Genomic DNA, 24,364 nt, shown 5'->3' on the forward strand with positions numbered 1-24,364 from the left:
ACAACATTTTGAACCATTGATTATTCCTAGATACAGGACGATCTCTAGAAAGATGCACCTTCTGAGTGTGGACAAATGGAGTCCAAATCTACCGCTTCGTATAGAAAGACACAGATCCTCAGTAAAATAAACCATGATTGGTTTTGGAAATTGTGTTGCCCAACCCGTGAAGGGTGCCAATCGAACAAGGGGGGTTTTATTAAACAATGGGTGAACTTCAATGTGAGACTACAAGCTTCGAGTTTTGATAATCTAACTCGGGTGAATGAAGATAAAATCTGCTTAAAAGTGAGTTGGAGTGGCTGCTCTCACATGCAACAGGCCATCCGCGAAATGCCTTCCGAGAAGGACACTAGCAAATCCTCTGTACTTTTCATATTCCAATTATCAAGAATCTAAAGTTTAGAACAAATACCTTGCAGAATCAGTCTACATACAGAAGTTACTTTATTCATAGAGGAACAACTAAATTCAAGCCTGCAACTCAAATTTTGTTCCCATTGCAAAGAATATATTAGACTCATATTAGAAACCGTAGTCATGATTTTCCAACTCATGTTCTACACGGCATCTTAAAAAAAAACCTTCACAGGCAAAAAGATAGTTTTGGTACTTCTCATATTCCAATTATCAAGATTTTGAAGTTTAGAACAATTACCTTGCAGAATCAGTCTCTATACACAGAAGAAACTTCATCACTAAATTCAAGCCTCCAGCTAAAACAATTCTTAGTAGAATGTTCCACCTCTATTATAAAAGAAGAAAGACTTCAAAGTGGTACTCCAGCCAAAAACAATAAAGCTGTGAGAGCTCACTTTCTACCAAAAGGTGCTCCAGCAAAATGAAAGAAAAAGTTCCACAAGGAAAATTTCTACTAGGCCTTCCCACCTATTCAAAATGGAGGAAAACTAAAACTAACAGTAAAACATAACCTCTTTTACGTTTTCTTTAATCCCTGGAAGTGGCCGAACCACCAAGTTCCGCTCCCTCAGATTGTTGCCACCAGGCCCGCCACCAGAAGAACCAGCATCTGATTCACCATCCAGATAGTCCCTTGCCCGAAAGGCTGCCAAATGTGCGTAATACGCAGGAGGAACTGCAAATTTTGTAACGTTCTTCCAATTAAGATAGAGACAGCCAAAAATTAAATCAATAGATTCAAAATTTAAGATAAATTAACCACGAACCTATGGACACTGACCGAGTGCAACGAGCATACCTAAAAGCAGATCAAGGAACATTAAGACAATTATAAAAATACAAAAAAGAGGATGAGTAGAAACAATGAAGAAAATCCATACGTGTAGCACAACTTGTTAGTCAGCATTTGCAGCTCATCAGCGGTGAACTTGTTTTCATCCAGTAGGACATGATAGTGCGTAGGCCGGCTAGTCCCCTGAAAACCAACAAATCATGAACAAGTGAGAGAATGAACCAAGAGAATGAACTGAGGCAACTGAAAATTAATGATTTGGGAGGTTACCTGTATCCCAGCATGACTACAGAGATAAAAGTCAAACTCGGTTGGGTGGCATATCGTAGTATCGACAACAGTTCCTGATCACAAGAAATTTGCATGACAATCTTGACCAAAGATGAGCATCCTAACAACAAATAATATAGGAACACAAATTTCCCTACCTGGCAAAATGTTACCACTTCTGTCAGTCAAATCACGATTACCATGCTCAGCTGGGAACAAACGAGTGTGGTGCCTCTTTTGAACAACAACAAATGTCACGGGTGGTAGATAGCCTTCTTGTAAAGAGGCACAAGCCTGAGAGGGACAAGTGAATGAGGGGCAAAATTTCATCAACAGTAGAGAAAGAACAATGAAGTTCAAGTTTTTAGTAAGAAACAACACCTTTCGAATAGCAACCATCTCCTCAAGGAGAACTTGGCTAAATTGACCTTCACTAACCCCATCCCTGCACTTCCATCAGACAAAATGGATCAAAATCCTAATAGTTTTTAAAACATGAAAAATTTAGGCATTATTTCATTTAGGGAAATCACATCAGCACAACCTATTTTGATATTTTCACAAACCATCTTGTCCTTTAGTATTTAATGAGTTGTCAAAGGGTTATTACATTTCCAGAAAAGCTCTCACAAGCCAATTATAGAAGAAAAGACAGATGGGTTTGTGCAAAATATCAAAAACTGGTTGTGCTGATAACATTTCCCTTTCTCTATACATGATTAAAAAAATATATCTTTTGTAGAAACACCAACACTGAAAATTTACCGATAGAATATGATGCGATGAGGCTTCCGCCCCGTTGTTTTAAAAAATGCAACCAAATGTTCCCTGCAAATATCAGAAGGGATTAAAATATTGAATTCATGTCAACAAAGCACTAGCTATACAAATAACAACTAACCTTATCAATCCTCCATGTACAACGCCTTTTTTAGGATCTGTTGAAACATTATACAAATCTGCAATTATCTCCTGCCGATGTTGCTGGGCTGAAACAAGGGCCCGGTATTTAGTGACCTCTGGCCAATCCATCGAAGCCACAACCTACAACATACATACTAAAAATTAACATTTACCAACCTAGCAATAGCAGCAATAAGCAAATATAACATTAGCATAGATTCACGCACCGCGGCTATTGACGGACTAGAATCTTCACCAGGCTGAGGATGTGTGACATCAGCACCAAATATGATAGTAGGAAGATCGGTTACATGAGGTAATCGGCCAGACAAGGCATCAACTAGAACTGTGTTTCTTCCCCCTACCTATTTACATCATTTCAATCCATATCAAAACATCAAACCCATCTATAACATGAAACCAAAACATCAAACCCATCTATAACATGAAACAAGAGCGTAAAAGAAACACAAACCTTCACATTAATTTTCAAGGCTACATTTTCAAGATATTGTTTGTTATCACCCCTGCGGTTGAAGGCATTTTTTGGCAAGCAACACTGAGACACTATACCTAACTCAGTTTCACAGATACGCTTGATCATTCCTGAAGGCAAATAGTAGAAATCTGATCAGTTAAATAACTGATGCTTACTACATAAGTCCAGGACTCAGAGGCTTGGGTGAACTTACCATATGACCCACTAACTTCGGGTAGCATAACAATCAACAATTGAAGTTGTTTCACCTTTGTTCCCATGTTAGCAAGTTGTGAAGAAGATTTTCTTTCAATATCTTCAAGAGCAATTTTAATCCTATCAGGCCGGACAGAAGCAATTGGAACAAAAGGATTTGGGCTGAATTCCTACCAAGAAAGAGAAATAAATTCAAGGTGCAAGTACTAACAATAAGGATTATATAAATAAAGAAAAGACATGTCCCTACCATTCCAATAGCATTACACATGCTAACCAATTGCTGGCAAAATGATAAAATGTCATTTGTATTTGCACGTGACAAGTTTAAGCAGGTCCAATAGTCAACCTTGCCACCATTAACCATTTTCTGCATGTATTCAACAATTAGATTACTTCAAAAATCCAGCTATATGGAAACAAAATCTTCTCACATGCACCTTTCATAGACGCATGAGAATCAATGAAAAAAAGATTTGAATGGGTAAATTTGTATAATTGAGCACGCAGATGAGACATTAGTTAACCATGACAATAGCTAGAACAGGTAAATTCGTATCTTTGAACATCCAAATGAGACATTACTTAACCTTGCAAGGAACAGGAGAGAGAAAATATTTACATCAAGCTAACTAAATAGTGCGGCATAAAAAAAAAACCCGCACTAATGACTTGGGATTAAATAAATACACCTTTTTCAGACTTGTATCAATGAGAAAGCAAGAATGTACCAAGTAAGACAAGTTCATTGCATTCAATGGAACAACATAAATAAAGACAAAGAATGCACAAAATCAGTGTCGCATATGTAGGCTTAATGAGGGAAAAATGAAGCAACAATTCCAATGAATACAAGGTGCATGTGAGAAGACAAAGCATGCACAAAGCCGGTCATCACCTTATTAATCATGTTCCATTGTCCAACACGAGGCCGACAGTTTGGCTCCCGGCCAGTTGAATGATACTTCAGCTGAAACAACAAAAAGAGAAACATTAACATTCAAAATGTAACGTACAAATCAGCCAGTGCATATATCGGCTAGTAACGGAAAGTTACAGATTAAATAATTACTTCTGGCGGTGGTAGGACTCGGGCTTCAACAGACGCAAGTCTGTCCTGAATGCGAATCCCAAACTCTTGTGCATACTTATCATTATTGTAATTGTTTTGCTTAACCATCTGCAATATAATACACCAAAGAGCTTAGACAAATACAAGGAACTAGTAAACAAAGAGAAGATGATTTACTAGAGCGAGATGCTCATATTTTGATCTCAAAAAATGGCTATCCATTCAGAAGGGATAAGATAAACCCCTTTCTTTAATTGTGTGGCTATGGAGGCATGCGCATAGTTATTTCAGTTAGCAATATTGAAGAGCGTACCTTGACAATATTCCCCTCCCTAACATTGGGGCGCTGACATGTTTCTCGCAAAATCGCAGTAACCTGGCTTTTAGTTAACTTCTTAGAATACTTCTGGCCTTCATCTATTTTGCATACCTGAAACACAGAAATGTCAATGATAGTTCAAGACTGAATTTTGCACGGAAAGTACGGAAATTGCAAAGAAAAGAAAAAATAAAAGAGCAAAAGGGCAGCAAAAAAAATACCTCCATGGGTAAATAAATGGGCTTGTTATCGCTGCCCGCTTGAAGACAAGGCCAGTAAAGATGCCTTAGATGATAATTGTATCTGTCTCTGAAGTGTTGAACAACAGATGTCATATGCCCCTGGTCATCAACAGGAAACCTAAAAAGAAACATCGTATATTACTCAATATTTAAAAGCCATTGATAAAAACACACCCTGACAAACAATTATAAAGCAAAGCATTAACTGAAATATAGTGACAAAACATTGAGTGATGTCCGGAGACATAAGTAGAAAAGCACAATAGATGAATACCTGGGTAAAAAAAGAAAAAATATGCTCACCTCAATTGGCTGAGTGGTAGAGATGTGACCCCTGAAACTCGGTACTTTATTGTTGCATCCTGCCTATGGGTCGCTACAACTCTTACTCCTCTCAAAGCCTTCTTAATCTGGCAAAAACACAGAAGAAAGGACAATGAAGATTATGATAGCAAGCTCAATGAAATAATTCAGTCGAATACACAGAAATTTTATAAGCTACAGACCAGATTATTAAAAAAAATAAACAAGTAAAAAACCAAGTGATTTATGATTTAACTTGGAACAGTAACACCGCTGAGGAATACACTTCTAATTTTGAAAGGGAAAAAAAAGGAAAAAAAATACCTTAATGCGATCAGTATCTAGCATTGGCTTGGAAACATCACGAATATTGAGAAACTTGGAAGCAAACTCGATTATCGGAATCGGCTCATAAAAAGATGTAGCTGAGATGTCTGAAAAAAGAAAAAAATGGGGTTGTTAAATGGCCTAAAGACATCAAAGTATAGCAAAAAATTAACTTTGAATCTCCATTCAAAAAAAAATTAACTTTGAATCCTTTGCATAAACTTCAAAGCAAAATAAACACCAAGAACAAGGGTAATATCAGTTAAAAGCAAAACATACCCAAAATACAAATAAGTGTTGCACTGGAGTATATACATGGGATGGCCCATACAAACAAGTGTTGCATGAGCTACTGAGAAATTAAATAGAGAATATGTTCTTGGGATGGCATTTGGCCTCGGGCATCGTCTTGCTGCAAGGGTTCATAAAAGCTCCCCCTTTCCACTCATATCTTTTCTCCTTTCTTGATATTAAAATATTTCTTGATCTTGATCCTAATCTCTTTCTTGATCTCGATCTCCCTTTTCATGATCTTGATTGTCTTTTTTAAAAAAAAACAATTGTCTATTCTTTTCTCTTTATTCAGCCTGAGATCAGTCTCTCATCTCATTACTCTAGCTATCCCTCTTTCCCCTCTTTGAGACCACATGCATAAGCACGAACAACTGAGGCCCGAAACACAATCTCAGGTGTGGATTCTTTCTTTTGGTTCCTATTAGCCCACCCATATTTTCCCCTTAACCTTAACCCTTATTATTCTAATCTTATTTCCTAAGCTTCATAACCTGATCCTACGAACCTCATTAGTATTTTATCCTGTTAGACACCTTTTGGGTCATAATTAGAAATTAGTTAGTAGATATGATTTGATTTATAGACTTATATAGAGATTCTATTTTTTTTTTATTAATTATTTGATTTCCCTTTGATTATAACCCATTATTGGAACTTTGTTTGGGTTAGCTGACTTTCTATTGATGACTTATTTAAAAGCTATGAATTTTTATGAAAATTCTAGCTGTTTTTGGTTATTATGTGTTTAATTTGGTTTGGGAATGTATGTTGCTACTAATCTGAATTTATAAATCATTCTTATGCTCCGAAGTTCCTAGAATATGATCCATTAACTCTAGGTTTGGATCAAATCTGGTATTAGAGCCTAGGTTTGCATCAAATTCTTAGCTTCATTCCAAATTATAATTTAAATAGTGTCTGTTAGACGACTAGATTGGCTTCTTATATACTATCGCTTAAGGCATTTCGCGGATGGCCTGCTGCATGTCAGAGCGGCCACCTCATGAATGAAGATAAAATCTGCTGAAAAGTGAGCCCATATGGCCGCCCTTTTTTTTTTAAGTCCAGCTAACTTTCCCACAGAAACCCAAGTTTTACAATATTAATGAAGCCAGAGGCTAAAAGAGAGAAGAAAAACACAGCGGTAAGATTCTCTTCCAACAGACCGAACTGTTATGACTCTTTAATGGGTGTTGCTCATCATTTCCAAATTGTGGCAACTTGCAAGATGTTAGAGATGCACAAAATATGAGTTCAAAGCGACGAGAGAAAAAAATTTATGTGCAACATCAGGCAAGAGGGTTTGCATCTGATTAATTGCCACTCCAATGACCTACACTTTAAAGCAAGATATCCTAACATGCATGTTCTTTCCACCCATTTAATATACTCAGCATATATCAACATCAAATGCATGTGAAATCGGCTGTCCAACAACTTGGAAATGGTACCCACTTAGCACACCCAAATAGAGAGCAATTAGGAACATACACCAAGTTTGTGTGCAAGGAAACTTGAGATTTCAAGAACATGAGAAACTAACTAATTCCTCTAGTTTGTGTACTGAGTACTGACAGCCAGCTCCTTTCATTTCACACATGCTCTTATAAAGGGTTGTCTTAGTGTAATATGTTCAACCATAGTCACAAATATTTGGCTTGGGACTCTATAGGGAAGTATTCACCTCAGGAGATTTTAGATTGTTTTTTGTTACTTTCGTCTTTATAATGGGAAAATTTTAGAAAAATAAAATATTTAATAATATATGAAACTTTACAATTTCAAGAAAATAAAAAATATCGTAAAATTATCGCAATATTATCACAGTAATTTCCTAGTAAATGATAAAAATAAAAATATCCTTAAATTTTCTAAAATCTCAGGATTATTTAGGGATTTTGTTGTTTTATCAAAATGCCAATGTAAAATCGCATTATTTTGAAAAAAGAAGATATTTGTGTCTATGTGTTCAACTATGAAAGCAGACACTTGACGAGAGTACAGTGTCGAATACTTGATGGAATATAAGATAGAGGGCATTTTCTTTACTTATCATTTTTCTGATAAAAGATTGTGGTGATTTTTTTTCATTTATCTTCCTTCGTTCCGTTGTGCTTCGCTGCTTTTGAAATTGAAAACCTCACATTGATATAAATGCAATCAACTAGTGATTAGATGTATCATATATTTCATCTAAAGAACAGAGCAATGGCAATTTATAGTTCAGAAAATACAGATTATTTTGATTAAGTCAAATGAACAAAACCCAACACTATAGTATAGACCATAAAAAGTAGCAAGAAATAGTGGCCCGAAATTTAAGCATAGATAATGGGAAAGAGAAGGAAAAAGATCACACCCTTCTATCATGAAATGTTATGTGGGGTATCACGTTTGGAGCACCATATCACTAAATCTACATATATAATGCAGTTTCCCTAATTCTAAACAAATTTTTCTGTACCTAATGGAGCAGTTTCCCACTAAATAAGAAGGGACTGGTTAAATGCATTAAAAGAAACATCCTGATCCAAGGCTATAGCAGTAACAAGGATTGGAGTTCGGTGGTTGAATAGATGGAAATCTCACATCGATTTCTATTTGTAAATGGGGATCCCATATGTTTTTCAACGTACATTTCAAATATAGGAGAACTGTTGGTAATACGATCATGACATCACTCATTAACAAGTACACAGAGCTCTCTTATAATAGGCATATTATTATTACCGGTGAATGTTTTTCATTGGAAGAAGCAGGCATATATATATGCAGCCGTTACAACATATGCAAAAAATATAAGATCAGATTAACAGTTATAGTGACAGTAAGTCATCACTATGTAAAACATGATTATTGCTATAATAAGGAGTGACTTCATTCAGTTTAAATTCAATTCCAACCCCAAGATACACACGATAGAACCAAGAAACGCATAACCCCGATATCACCTTCAATATTGGCATGACACAATAGTATACGCATTTCCCCTATGGAAGCACAAAAAGGCACAATGTTCAAGCATGGAAAACTAGATAACCGAAATGAAGAAAAAAGAAATCTTATATTGAAAAAAAAATGTAAGAAGTCAAAGAACCCCACATAAATCCTTGATACATGCATTTTAAATGATAAAACATATCTCAAAACCCTTACGGCCAGTTTGAAGGTCTAAACTTACGGATTTGTGTGTGCATGGAAAATTGTACACAGCTTGTACAAGTCCCAAATGGGGAGTGAATCAAATTTCTAACCGAGATATGAACAAGCTTGAAGCATATAAAAGCAAATGCATCCACCAGGAATGTATGTGGGAATGTTTTTATAGAGCTATTGAACAAACATTGTGAGTTACGCAAATTTGCAACCCAAAAAGTTGGAAATTGCAACCAAAATTGAAATTCATGTGAGCGTCCATGTGCATCATAAATGTGTACCGAAATGTATTTGGATAAATTTGAAAAATGTCCTTGAGCTGGTGGAGGATCCAATTTAAATTTAATTTAGTGCACTAGATATAAGTATCAAATTTAAGAAATTCACTTTTGCCAAAAAATCACAAAGATTCAAATAACAAGAAAAAACTACCAAACTAAGGTTAATAAAAACAAATAAAAGATGTAAGTAAACTTAATGAGAAACAAAATATTTAAGTAGAAGTAGTACCAACGTTAAGGGACAGCCCCATCTGAGTAGGACGGATGCTCTGATAGAATCCCCTCCAGCACTCTAAACCTTCACCTATAGGTTTAGGTTCACCCAGGTTAGGAGAGAAGAATGATCGTCCCACGGTGGTATAACTGTGAACAAAAGAGACAAACAGTTAATGCAGCAAATATAAGTACACACACCCATCATGCTAAAGTAATTAATTTGTAAGTGCTTAAGTAATTAATTTATAAAGACAAGAATGATTACTTGGCTGATGGTGACTCTCTCAGTACCACATCCAACACTTGAATAGTTTCTTGTGGTTGATCCATTTGCCTACCAGCTAAGAACTGGTAAAGATGATGAAGATCAGCTCGAGCAGCGAACTTGATGATGACCTTGAACTCTTTCTCCTTTCTGCAACACCAAAACCGCTTTGAGAGTAACCATCAAGCCCAAAATAATAAAATTGAATAGAATTTACGAGTAAAAGAAAATTTGAGTATTGGAAAAGCAAAACCACCTAGCAGCTCCAGGCCTCCCATCTCTATCAACCTTTTTGACATGAAACTCTTTAGACTCAAAGGGCAATGGCCCAGCCGTATACATGCTCTTTCTCCCATCAAAAGCAGGTTTTCTCTTCGCCAAATGTGATTCTCCATAATCATTCAAAAGCTGGGAAATAATTCCCCTGTTGACACCCCTTGAAGTAACTTCGGGAGAAATTGATACCTAAAAGCCATTCAACCGAAAGTAAAAATATAGTATTAGTGCAGGTAAAGTAAAACATATACTATTGGTGCCATAAAAAGAGAAATGCAGAAAAGAATAACGATAAGGACAGACCATTTCAAAAAAAAATAGCAATAAGGACAGTACAATTCTTAGAATTTGTATGCATGGTTTATTTTTAAGTGAAAAAAGATTCTCATGTATACTTCAAGAACATTAGAAGAGCACTTGTATTGAAAAGAGCAAAAAGCAAGCTCATATTGATCGGAAACTGAGAATAGGATAAATCCTTGTAAGAAAAAATAGATCTGAAATTAACAGACACATAAATACACAATGAGAACTGAGGCTCAGCAACAGCACTACGTATCAAACAACAGTAGAAATATGAAGTACAAAACCTTAATCAATTGCAAAACAAAGACAAAAATTATTCAAATGGATTAAGATGATGGAATAGATAGATTACACACCAGCAGAAGATTCAGCAGCCATTCATTCACACCATAAAAGAAGATAAATCATAGGTATGCTAAAAGGATCAGCATCATGAAGTAGGCCGAAGGAAAAGAGAAAGTAGCTTCAGATTAATGAAAAGAAGAAAAAATCCATCCAAATTAGAAAAATCAAAAAGGCAAAGTTAGAACAAAAAATCCGAAAAACAAATTCAGGTTTTTTTTTATAAATACAGATCAATACATATGAAGCCCCATCAACTGCATTAAAATCATTAAAAGCCAGAGAACAAGCATTCTAAAAAAAGAAAATATGGAAAAAAAAAAAGAATATTCAACGGCTAAAAATAGAGTAAGTAAAAAAAATTAGAAATTGAAAAAAAAAAAGATAAAAAATCAAGAACAATGTGGGAAGATCTTTACGGAAAACAAGCAGAAATCGAACTTAATTAGAGAGATCAAAAATAATAATAATAAGATAAAAAAACAAAATACAATCTTAGAAGATTTTTACATAGAAGAAGCAGAAGGATAGATGACATCCAAATAAGGCAAAGAAGACCAAAAAAGTATGCAAAAATAAAAATAAAATCTAAGAAGATTTTTACAGAGGATATATGACATCGAAATAAAGCAAATAATAAGAATAAAAATTACTGAAAAAATCAAATCAAATCAGGAAATATAAACAGGATTATGAAGCTCATGGATCGAAAAAAAAAAAAAAAGAGTGAATCTCACATCGTAGTGATAAAGCTGCTTATCGTTAGATAGTTGGACTAAAAAGTGATTAGCCTTAATCATGCATTTAGTTCCCATCTTTCCAAATCCCGGCCGTTGAGGGAATCGTTCGGCCTTTGATGACACTGGAGGTGGTTTTGATCCTTCTTGAACGACAGAAGGCTCCGCTTTTTTTGTCTCTTCTATAGAAAGTCTCTGAATCTCACGATCCAAAGGCATAGAAGAAGAAGAAGAAGATGAAGATGAAGCAATGCTAGACGAAGGAATTTGACTCGGATGAGTCTGAATCGGTTGAGTTTCAGCACCGCGTCCTCTCCCTCCTCTTTGTGAAGATCCTCCTCTACCTCTCTCCGATACCGGCGCCGGTGCCGGAGGAGCTCTCTGGCTGGGCGGATCATTCCTCCGGCCACCGCCTCCTCGTCTCGACATGGTAGAAAACTAGAAATAGATGAGAGTAAGAGATGGAGAGAGAAAGAGAGAAGAGTAGGAAGAAGAAAAGGTCAGAAGTTAAAAAGAGGGTTAGGTATTTGGTATTAGAAGGTGAGAGTAGGAAGGAGAATAAGACGGGGAGGGGAAAGAACGTGGACCGAGTGATGGAGGGAAAGAGGGGGGGTTTTTATATGGAAATTGGTACGGGTGGAGAGTCGTGCGTGTGAAGGGTTTTGGGTTTTTTTTTAGAATTTAGAGACAAAAATGTCCTTCCTTCTTCGCCACGGAACACACTCACCTGGTTTTCCTTTTTGTAGTTTGCTTCTTTTTCAGGAAAATGATATTCGAGGAAAGTAGTTTCCTTAAAAAAAAGTTGGAAAATTGTTTTCCACGCCCCTAGGTTTTATAATTTCAACGCCAATGGCTATTTATACTGGGAAATGATATCGCCACTACTGTATTTTTAATATTACAGGGTTGATCCAAACCCACTATAAATCGAAGGGTTAGGATCAACCTATGGAAATTATTTTTTGGGCACAGTGTGGCCCATCTAATGGACGGTTTGGATCATCCTATGGTGCTGGCCATAACATACTTTTTAATAATGTGAGGAGCGCGATCATCAAAATACGGTAGTGGTGATATCATTTCCCTTATGTATAAAAAGAGCGAAATAGGAATATATAGAGATTTTTTGAATTTTTGAAACTTAGGATTGTTGAGAGGGATTTTAGGAGTTTAGAATTTTAGAATGTTAGGAAAGGGGGGATATGGAGAGATTTTCTAGGATTTTGAGAATAAATAAGGATACGGTGACCGAGTTGGAAACCCATGGTGGAAGTCTAGGGGTGGCAACGGTTCGGTTTTACCCCCAAACCGAAACCGAACCGAACATGCTTACCTCCGGACCGAAACCGAATCGATGAGATGAAAAGAGGCACATTTATTATTTTCCGATGAAAAGGGCGCATTTATCATTGTCCAAACCGAACCGAACTGAAACTGAAACCGAAACCAAACCAAACCAATCATCAGTTAGGTTCTACCGAACCGAAATTTGAATTGGTTTTGGTTCGGTTTCAGTTCCGTATCGGTTCGGTTTGGTTGATTTTGCCACCCTTAGGTGGAACCGAATAGATAGCACCTTCCCTTGATTTTTAACTTTGTCCCTCCATGATAATGGCAAAACTATGCTTCCCAATGCTTGGTAAGCTCATTTCTCATGGGTAAAAAAAATCAAAATTGATAACTTCCCATATTTTCAAGTGAAATTGCAAACCTACTCTGCATTAGAATTTTTCCCATGAAATATTATTTTCTGTGGAAAAAATTTCATAATTTGTTTCCCTAGATCTAAATGCCCACTTAAGGTTTTAAATGATGGCAACATATTTTGCAAAAGAAATGCTACAAGCAACAAAAATCAGAGGAAGGAAATCGAAAAACTCCAATCACATCCTGGAGAGATATCGAAACGGGTGTACAATCAACCTTGCTATTCACAGATTCCAACACATTTTGTTAAGTAACCTAGTGTCGAAGGGCATGTGTCATCCTTACCCATCCAATGAATCCCATTAAGTTACTCTCCTTCAACCATAACACCATGTAAGTCATTATTCGTGACTAAACGGATTCTTGCTAGTAAAGCAAACAGTTATTTGTTGCATTTGTATGGGCTAAAGGACTTAGTATATGCCAATCTGGTAACTCCATTCAACTCCCGTAGGTGGCCTTCGAAATCCCCAATATTGGATTCCTCAGGTTCGTTCCGTCCACATTGAGCTTGATAAAGTCTAGAGTGGGGACTGCAACTTGGTCTAATAGAGCACTATTACACACCTTTGCCCGAGCTCTTCTCAAGGTGGATTCTCAAATTCCCTTGGTTTTAGAAGGATACTCAAATGAATGGGGAGAAAATGTTTTGGTTAAAGGAGGTAAATTCTTATACAGAGATTTTATATGGTTTAAGCCCGTAACTCCGTAAGGTACAGTACTTTCCAAATATTATTGTATAGCTTGCACCATAGGATGATCCAAACCATCTATCGATGGGCCACAATGTAAATAGTTTGTACTGTAAAAATCATTTCATGGGATGATCCCAACCCTCCTATCAGTAGAGATTTATATAATAATATGTAGTTATTCTCATGGTTTAAAATTTCGATTTCGGTACAGGTTTTGGACTTCCCATATTTCGACAGGTCGAAATTTGGTAATAATTTAAAAAGAATATTTAATTGATTTCGAAATTTCGGAGCCCAAATTTGCAACATATTTTAAAAAAAAAAGATTTCAATTTCTCGGGATTTTGGACCGAAATTCCCAATTTCGGCCAAAATTCGGAATTTCGGAAAATTTAGGTTTCGGTCCGAATTTCGGTCGAAATTTAAAACCATGGTTATTCTATAGATTAAAGGGCTAGGATCATCCTATGGATATGATTTTTGGTGCCCCGTCATCCAGTAATGTAAGCCGTTCAGTACATTTTGACAAATAATGGACTCACTTCCTTTGTATGAAACACCATAGTAGTTTACTATGGAATTCTAGCTTACATTTTCAGAGGGCTAGTTTCGGAATTAAAAACTACGCACTGTTCCGTTGAGTATTTGTAAGTTCTGTAACCTGACTTTGAGATTTAACATTGCGACTGTCAAATCAATACATTAACATTAGAGATAGAGGGAGAAAATACATGTTACATCAAACATTAATGTTAGAGATAAAGAGAAAAAATACGTCCCATCAAGAGATCAATGGGAAAATGAAGGATCCGGACAGAACGACCAGCGCGATACCCAATTGTGGAAAGGCTATTGATATTGGAGCTACAATAAATTCTTTTATGGGACGAATTCGACTTGTCATTTTGGTTGCTGGGTTTTTTGTTTTTTTTTTCCTGAGGTATGTGGGAGAAAAAAAATCCAAGAAAGTAGGAAAAAAAAGTCCTAGAAGCATCCGGTAAAATAAAAATCCCATATTTGGTTGACCGGACTATGGTGGGAAAAAATTATGAAAAAGGAAAAACACCATTTGCCAAGTATAAAATTAAAGAGATTTTATAGATGTGCAGCTCAATAAACCCATATTTTTCAAAAAACCCACTCCATAGGATGATCAAAACCATCCATTTGTTGGGCCACAACACTCGTGCCCCAAAATCATGGTTTAAAATTTCGACCCGAAATCTGAAATTTCGGATACTGGTGGGGACCGAAACCGAAAAATTCTGAAATTCAATTTTCCGCCATTTATGAAATTTCGGATTTCGGTTTAATGACATTATTTATTTAAAAAAATAAAGTGTTACAAAATTTCAAAATTTGGGTTCGAAATTTGGAACCAAATTACCAAAATTCGGACCGAAATTTCGGTTTTTGGTGGGGTCCAATACGGTTCGAAACCAAAATTTTAAACCTTGCCCAAAACTCACTTCCACATGATGATCCTAACTCCCCAATCTATACAAGTTTCCATAATGGCGTCCCTCTATAGACCAGAGGGTTAGGTTCATCTTATTGATATGATTTTTGGGGCACAACCTATTTAAGTTGTGGCTAAGCAAATGGACAGTTTGGATCAAAATATGGAATGGGTCGTACCTTACTTTTTTTAAATATGGGTTTTTATGGCCACACAGTATAAAATCTCTGAAATAAATCCCATATCTACAAGCTGCTACGCACAAGAAGCGCCATTCAATATCAACGTTAGATTTCTCTAGGTTTACTTTTGAATGTTCACTCTGAGGCTATGTTTACTTGCGCTCCCGGGAAAGCAAATTCCTGGAAAACAGCTTCTTTTTTCCTTAACAAGACCTTGACAAGACAGAATTCTGGTGTTCACTTGCTTTCCTGATAAAGTAACAAGCCTAGGTGAAAAATGTCAAATAATGACATGAAAATTGCCAAAAATGATATGAAAATGTCGCTTTTCTCACAAGTGTGGGAAATCAAATCCCACTATTTTGGTCGGATTTACTTTCTAGGAAAAACTAGTGAAAAAAGGTGGGCAAGCAGTTTCTGTGAACAGGCGCGGGAAACCTTTTCCTACATAGTTTTTCTGGATTTCTTTTCCTAATGCTACGTCAGATTCCCGGAAAAACAAGTGAACATAGCCTTAAAGCAAGGTTATTTTTGTCATTTCCGTATAACTCAAATCCTTCCATCGAACATTTGTCTTTTTCTTTTGAGCAAAACGATTTCCCGTTTTCCTAAGAGCTGTCTTCATTTATTATGACTATATCTCCTAAATCTCATAACAGTCTTTCGGCGATTTAATTGCAATCATTATTACTAATTAAAATTACTTACATTTAACTCTGCAACGAAATCATTAATCTGTTTTGAAATTTTCAGTGCAAGATAAACGGCAAGAAGACGGCTGGGCTCTTTCCCAAATCCCAATCAAATTTTGGGTTTTGCATTGTAATCGAGACCGTAGATCTTTTTGACATCTTAAGGCAAACCCACATGGTCATGTACGAACTATACCTAGTAGAAATCCAATCCTTTTTTAACAGGACCTTAAACGGAGCTTAATAGGTTAAAGGGTCAGCAACAATTAATAAAGGTCTCCAAGTATGATTATTTCCTTCAGATTTGGGCCCACCAAGGACTTTTCCAGGGAATTTGTCCGCGCTGTTGCGTACTCGGAGTCCACTGTATGGGGCCCGCCATGGCTTTGGCCATGTTTAAAAAGAAGATACTTACTTAATAGTTAATAAAACTTTATAGTTGTAATTTTTTAAATGAGTTTTTATACGGTGTAAGCCCATCTAGTCCAGTATTTTTGGAAAAAAGTGCTGTACGGGCTGGCTCACACCTCGGATGATCGAAGCTATCCATTTGATGGGGCCACAAAAGAATGAGTTGTGCTCAAAACATCATTTCTATAGGATGATCCTAACCATCAGATCTATAGAAAAACTGCATATTATGGAAAACTCTATAGATAGGAGGCTTGTTATCATCCTACGGAAATGATTCTTAGGGCACAACCTATTTAAGTTGTAGCCCATCAAATTGACGGTTTGGATCATCCTAAGGTCTAAGCCATACAGTACCTTTTGAAAAATACTGGTCGATACGGGCTTTAAAAAGAGAGAGAATATCAGCACCCCGTTCATTTGATAAGGACCGCCTCCTTTATTTTTCACTTTTCTGCCTTTAAAAAGTCACACACGTCTCCATAAACAAAAACCGTCAAAAGGAGTTTCAGATTCCGGCCGGCGCGGGGTCTGACATTCTTTTTATAGTTTCGCTCCACGTAAAATAAGTGGTGGATATTGGCACTACCATGCTTTAACAATCGCACAAACCCAACTTGTCTTTTCTTTTTGTGGGCTTCCGACGACAGCTTTTTTGAACTGCAATAGCAATACCCTTTGACAGCTGTTTAAGTAGTAAAAGACAAGCAGTGTCTGTGTACTTATCAAAATATTATAGTGCCAATATCAGTAGCTCATAAAATATTATAAGAAGAAAAAAAGAAAAGCAAAGGAGATAAGATGGGCCCAAAGAAGGGAATAAGATAAAGAAAAGAGAACGAGGTTTGGTCTGCTTACGAAGGAAGAAAAAGATTGCATGACGCGTGAGAGACGAACATTCCATTTTCTATTGCAAACCTTCTGTATTTTCTGGAAGAGATGAAGACGAAAAAGCCACCGAAAATAGCCCAAAATCTCTTGATTTGCCTAGAGCATTACGTGTTCGTTCTGGTTTTTAGAAACAGTAGTGGGGCACGCTCGTAATTTTATAGCTTTCTGAGGTTTAAATCTCGATTGCAGTAAAAGCGACGCGGGGACAGCACGTTCCTTCCACGTAGGTGGTGGTTAACAAAGCATGTGTACGGAAATGTTGAGGTTTTATTCTTTATATCGGCGATATCTCGTCTCTCGTGGTAATTCCGATATATCGGGTTTTTATTGGTTATGCTAAGGAAGAAGATTGAAAAAAAACACGACACAATCTCGCTATTTCATTGACTCATTGTGTTACGAACATTTGCGCTTTTTGTGAGAACGCAATAACAGGCCTAGGCCTCCGTACGTAGCGACCTCGTCAGTAACACCTTCATTACTACGCACTCCATGTTTTTGTTCGTTGAAATAAAATATTCACCCCCTTTTCTTTCCTGCGCCGCCCCTTGTGGGCCCAATAAAGTAGCTTTTCCTGACTTGGAAGTTCGAACAGCTCAACAGCCCACCATCTAGCATATACATTTGTGACTGCTCTTTAACACTAAAGGGGGCTGTCCCAAGTAAAATAAAAAAGAGACGAATATATCATGTCCCATGTGAGTAAATTTTCGAATGCAATCGTGAAGTGTATTATGTTTCAAAAAGTAGAGTGGGGCCCACTTCGTAGGATAATCCAAACTGTTCATTTATCGGGCAATAACATAAATACGGACTACCCTGAAAATCATTTCCATAGGATGAAATTAACCCTCCTATTTTATGTTGTGGCCCAACAAATGAACGGCTTGGATTATCATGTGAAATGGGCCCCACCACACATTTTTGAGAAATACTGGAGTTCAAGTGCGCACACCAAATAAAATAGCCACAAATCAAGAGAAGGGAAATTTAAGAAAAAAGGAATCAGTATTCTTTTCTTGTTTAAAAAGGCAAGGAATTGCTTGAAGAACAGGTAGAACCAGTAGAATCAGCAATCAGAAAAGGGAGTTTTTACATTCCCTCTCGTGAAAGCAGAGTTTTGTGTACGGAAAAGAATGAAGGAACATAGCTTTTTCCTTCCCATCTTACGAGAAAGGGGCGTGGGTTAAGAAAGGCATCTTCCTAAGCTAATTTTGGTCATCATAACCATGGTTTGAAATTTCGGATTTTGGTGGGGACCGAAACCAAAATTTTCCGAAATTCAATTTTTCACCATTTACCAAATTTTGGAATTTCGGCGAAATTTGGGTCCGGAATTTGGAACCAGATTATCCGAAATGGTTACCGAAACCGAAATTTTAAACCATGATCATAACACAAAAACATTAATTTGATATTGCTCGACACTATATGTGGACCGGGTCCCAGCCAAAGTATAATGGGGCTTAGTATAGTATAGTAAGAGTAGTGTGGGTGGTGCTTTCATAGATAACACGATGGCAATTGTAGTTAATTTCATGTACATGTAGGGTGGGATACTTGTAACAAGAGAGAAATTGAGTAGCATTGTAGTGAGGTTTAAGTGTAAAAGGCAGGGAAATTCAAATTTTAAATTAGGAGGGAAAATGAGCGGATCTTCCACATTTGTTTAACAAATTACAGATCCAGGACTAAGGAACTGTTTCAGCTCACATTTTTAAAAGATTCCAAGCCAAGATCTACATCAACTGCGGCGAGAAAAGCTACTTGTATTGAGACATTGAAATGTAGACTTGCGAGGCAATTTCGTAGAAAGCCATTTTGCAGCTCACCTCACAGCAGGTTTTGTCTTTTTCATTTAATTCATCTGAGGTGGCTCTTCTCTCCTGCAAAAGTGAGCCATGAAATGGCTTTTTGTGAAATTGCCTAACAAATATCTATTCACATTAGTAAAAAAGTGGACATGTAATAACTAAAATATTTTATGACATAATTTAGTAAAGTTGCAAAAAATAAAAATAAAATCTTGGTTTGTAGTAAACTAGTAATTATCATTGTTTCAACAAATGAAAATCAGAGAGCTCTCCTAGCTGCGGAGTTGGGTTTCATAGCTAGCTTGATGTGATAACGAAAAAGAATTGAGCAAAAACATTGGATTTTTTTAGATGTGTTCAGTCAGCCATAGATTATATAGATTACCAATTAATGTTTCTTGCATACCATAAACGAAGACAGAAATCAAATGGCAGTCGCAGCAGCACCTAAAGAATGGAAGATGAGCATAACCATCCATCTAAAAGAAACAATCCATGCCCGCATCAATACATTTGATCAATAAATGGATAGATCCCTTTCATGGGGTTTAATCGTACGTGATTTCAAATCACTCATGGACTTTGCTAAATTCTCCATGATTCTTTGGGGACTTGAACTTTGAATGTGCGGACACTTGAGAGGACTCCGGCGGTAACTTTTTAGAGTCAAGCAGACATTGAAATCACACTTTAGTCATCAACAACTACATCACCTTGAAGTCCTATAGGTTTAATATTCACTTTTTACTACTACGGTTTGGGTTTGTGGGCCATACTAAAGGATCTAGATACTAGTGTGCATTTGTGGGCCCCACTAAAGCCTATTAATAAGTAAAGTTTTTTTGGCCTAAGTAGTGGGCAGAACTTACAGGAATCCACAAATACCAAATCCTTTTTAATCAAGAAATTTAAAACTGCGAATATTCTAAAATCCAAACAACACTTTACAGAAAACATTAAAGACACATGAACTGGAAAATTTAAAGTGGAAATTTAGAACATACAAGCAAAAATTTTAAACTCAAACAAATATGATTCATGCCTGTTACTAGGCAACTACGCATTCATACCTCCACCGCCCAGTTTGCATTCGCAGTGAAATTAATTGAAAAATAGCATGAACTCACTAATTACTTGGGTAAAATCAAATGTTGAACCAGTTGCTCAAAAGATTTAAATGCACATAGCTAACTAGCGTACGTCCACAATGAATTGGTTGCAAAAACTTGCTAATTCTTGTGCCAAAATATTGCAAAGCTGAAGATCTTGGTGGATTCGAACCACCATCCTCTTGAGAAGGTTGTGTTCAGACCTCTTTTCTCAAGCGCTTTACCATTTAAGCTAAAGATTCATCTCTGAAACAAAATATATCAGTGTAAGGTATATCACCTAACAAAAAGATAAAGTTCAAGAGACTTGTTTACAGGAAAGGTTGTAGTTGCCATGTGCATGTATCTTCCCCATTAAGTTGTGATGAACATGGGGTTGCACTAGGCCATGAGGGCTGATGTCTTTTTGGTTTTGTTTGTCCCCTTCTTTCAATGGAAAAACTCATAAAAAACAGCTAAAAATCAGAAACTCCAAACTCAAACTGACAGGAGTTAAAAGGCATCAATCTACAGCCATGCACCCACGGATAAAGGAAAGATATCAAGAAACAAAGAATACCCAGTCTTAGAAAAGATACTCAGTAGCTGTTCAAACTACAATCTTAAACCATAGTTTAACTGCCCCCTCTTTGGACAGGCATGAACCACAATTTGTAGGCAATAAAAACAATCATGTTATTACTGATTACTTCCTATGCAAATAGACGCAACAACTGATGAGATGCTGATATTAAAAAAGTATGCTTCCACATGCAACAAAAAAAAGGGCGGCCCAGTGCACGAGGCTCCCACCATTGTGAGGTCTGGGGAGGGCTAGATGTATGCAGCCCTACCCCTGCTTTGCAGAGGCTGTTTCTGTGACTTGAACCCGTGACCCCGGTTGCGCCAAGGCTCGCCCTCTGCTTCCACATGCAACAAACAAAACAAAATATCATTAGCAAAATGGCAAATCAATGAATTAAAATACTGATACTGCAGGCGCTAGAACAGCTAATAAGCATGGAAATAGTGACACAGTTTGCAAAATTTGAAGTGATTGAAAAATACCTATCTCTGGGAAAGTATCAAGAGTATACAAGATCAACATGAAGCATGAAAGTAAGCCATCGAAAGGCAGAAAGCTCAAGTGTAAACCTATTTATTCAATACCCATCCCACCCCATTGCTGTGGTTTAGAGTTGTGCAGTGCACCCTGTTCCATCTTAAGCAACAGAGCAGAAAATTGCAAATTTGGTATCCAAATCAAAATGCAAAGAGAGGACCAGCTTCCTATAAAATGGACAAGCCTATGATGCATTTCATCAGACTTTAGTGGAATAATGGCATTCTCTCAGTGTTCACGGCTCAGGGGCGTGAAACTACCACTTTACTCCAAAAGCTTAATTTGTTGGAGAAAGGCATTATTGATCTTTTGTACTTTAACACCCCCCCTCCCGTGTGGCCCATTTTTCTAGGGTCAGCCTACACGTGGCACATGTGGCCCCTCTTTTGGGTTTGGCCATTGCATGTGGATTTTGCTATCAAGGAGGTTTGCACCTAGGCATTTGCTCTAATACCATGAGAAACAACCAGTTACTCCAAAATCTTGAGCTGTTGGAGAAAGGCATTATTAATCTTTTGTACTTTAACAAGGGGCGGAAGAGGAAGATCCCCATCACCCCATTGATTATTCTTTACAAGCTTTTCGTCTTTCTCATCATAACCCTGCAACTTACACACTTGTAACCTGAGCTTCCAATCCCAAAATGGGTGCTTTCTTGAATTTTTTGTGCAAAATATCCACATTGCTCTTAACCCTCATCTCGGCATCTTCCAGGAGAACGGGTTTCTGAAAAATAAATTTCACCACTCATTGGTGGGATTGATGCAAGGTCTCTTTATAATTTCACAGGCTCCCATAGGTCCGCGAATGGAGCGTGTTTGTTTACATATCCTGCAGTCTATAACACAATCTTGTTCAATGTACTTGACTTGTGTAAGTAACTCAGGCGAAATGCCCAAATACTCGCTGATTCAACTCAAGCATGCCGTCACATTTGCATTTTGTATAACAATAATTCCCAGAAGAGAAAGCCTCGATGATGAATGAAATACACTAGGCGGGAGAAGTTCGCTGCAACTAAATGGGAAAAAGAAACTACAGACCATAGATTCACCACTCAATTTTCTTACTAACTAAGCTTGTACAAGACAAAAAAGGGGTGAAGGGTTAGGCTCCCTCTTTAGTGTCAAGATAATTTGAAGTCCAATAATGGAGATCCTTTCTTGTGCAATGAAGTTATTAGAAAATTTTGTGCCTGCCAAGATCGGAGCGCAATGGGGTGTTCTATGTTTCCAAGCAGGGCAGCTTTTTTTAGAAGAATTACACTTGAATCCTAAGATCCCTACAAGATTAGAGATGCCTTGGTGGATTGTAGTTGTTAAAGCATCAAATAATCTAGATTTCCTAGTATTTGCATTTTTATCACTAATGCAAACATGCAATTCATACTTGTACCACGTCTGTATAGGCTTCAAGATAGAAGGAATTTCCTTTTCTACTCTACAAACATATCCCAAATCAAACATATAAGCCATGGATCCAAACATGTAGAAGACTTAAGATGTCAAATATAGAAATTTCTTTTATTTTTTTATGTGTATTGACTGATTTTTCTGTTCTCAGCACAAGTTTGTAGAGAAATTCTAGAAGTAGAAAAGAAAGCCACAAAAAATAACAAGAAAAACAGACAGAAGAAGTAAAAGTGGTTGAGAATCCACTAACAAAACAGAAGAATTCTACTACAACTAAAAACAATTAGAATTGAAACAAACATGCAGAAAAAAGTGAAAAAAGAAAGAAAAGATGCACAAGGTAAAGATATAATGAAAAGAAAGCTGCATACCTTGGGGGAAACTGGATAAGTAAATATATCAAAGGACCCACAGAAGCCCCTTCAAAGAGACAAACTGCCATCGATAGACCCAGTCCTTTCCTGTGTTCCAAAAAATGATAAAAGAGAGCCATCCTGTTCAAAATTTGAGGCTACACTTGAGGGGAAAAGAAAATGATTTTAGAGAAGAGGGAATGACAAAAAACCGACAAGGGTCGTGAGGAACCCCCCAATGTTCCATAAACCAAAAACATTGGAATGGATGACATATGAGAACAAAACATTGTACGGATTGAATAATCAAACTACAAAATTGTAATTTTAATCAGTTTCTGCATCAATGAAGAAGAAAGATAATTGAACTGTGATTTTGTTTTAACTTTTTTGTTTAAAGGCTATGGGTCTTGTTGATTTTAATGATGCTCCTATAATTATCGACGGAGGTTTGATTCAATGTACAAATTCATTGTTGCCAAGGGAAATTTTTGGGAAATCAATGTTTGAGACTGCTATTTTTCTGATGAAATGGCTGCTCTTTAGCTGGATAAGCTGCTATTGATTTTTACGTGGTGGGTTCTTGGAAACACGGAGAATTAAGGTAATAAACACCCTCCAATTGGGCCTTTGGAGGTCAAGAACAACCACGGATAGACCCCTCTTTGGGGCATTGGTGCATTGGAGAAGATAAGATCAGGTGAAATAAAAATAGTTTCCTGAATCAAGAGGTTTTTTCGTGATAGAGTAAGGTGGCTATCGAAGCAAAGTTCCTTCACGGTTACAGGTCAGCTTAGTTTCTCCTCACATATCCTTTTCTTGTTTTTCCTTTCCTTTTCTCTTGTTTCCAGATTTTGGGTTGTGATAGGTTGCGAGGGAAGGTAGATGTGACATCAACCTCTTGTGAAATCTGGTAAAGAATTGAAGATTCAACTTTTAATGGAGAATGCTAACCCAAAAATTCTGTTGAAAGATAAATAAATTAAAGAAAATGAAAACAGAACCGACTGTGGAAGTAACCTGAGCTTAACCTCATAACATCAAAGTCTTAAAGATCAAGTTTATTTATTTATTTATTTAGAATGGTAATAAAGATCTAGTTTATAGATAAACAAGAACTACAGACCAGCATATGCTGGTTGTAAATGAAACAGAAAATATCAAACCCAGAAAAATTGTTTTTGTGATAACAAAAAGACCAGAAAATTCAGTCCGTGAATTTTGAGTTATTCCATGTTTTCATCATGAATCATCACGGTTCAGTGGCTCTATTTCAAATACTGAATTTGTGCCACAAATCAAGGCACAAATTTGTGTCATC

General features: G+C 36.8%; 1 protein-coding gene across 1 annotated transcript; it reads right to left on the reverse strand.

Annotated features, from left to right (window-relative positions):
- Positions 1-591: 591 nt before the first annotated feature.
- Positions 592-11,824, reverse strand: LOC143892197 (protein argonaute MEL1-like). Its single transcript, XM_077396654.1, has 22 exons — positions 11,217-11,824; positions 9,812-10,020; positions 9,556-9,705; positions 9,304-9,437; positions 5,341-5,450; positions 5,017-5,123; positions 4,693-4,831; positions 4,466-4,582; positions 4,153-4,260; positions 3,979-4,050; positions 3,331-3,450; positions 3,079-3,250; positions 2,862-2,992; positions 2,614-2,751; positions 2,385-2,527; positions 2,249-2,311; positions 1,865-1,928; positions 1,642-1,777; positions 1,484-1,557; positions 1,302-1,396; positions 1,188-1,219; positions 592-1,096 (listed from the first exon to the last, which is right to left on the reverse strand). Exons 1-22 carry the CDS (start codon positions 11,643-11,645, stop codon positions 915-917), a joined length of 2,925 nt encoding a protein of 974 aa, XP_077252769.1. The 5' UTR covers positions 11,646-11,824; the 3' UTR covers positions 592-914.
- Between the last annotated feature and the right edge of the window lie 12,540 nt (positions 11,825-24,364).

Source organism: Tasmannia lanceolata, unplaced genomic scaffold (genome assembly GCF_043159265.1).
Source record: "Tasmannia lanceolata isolate RefF3 unplaced genomic scaffold, GAP_Taslan_0.1 ptg000015l, whole genome shotgun sequence".
Lineage (NCBI taxonomy): Eukaryota > Viridiplantae > Streptophyta > Magnoliopsida > Canellales > Winteraceae > Tasmannia > Tasmannia lanceolata.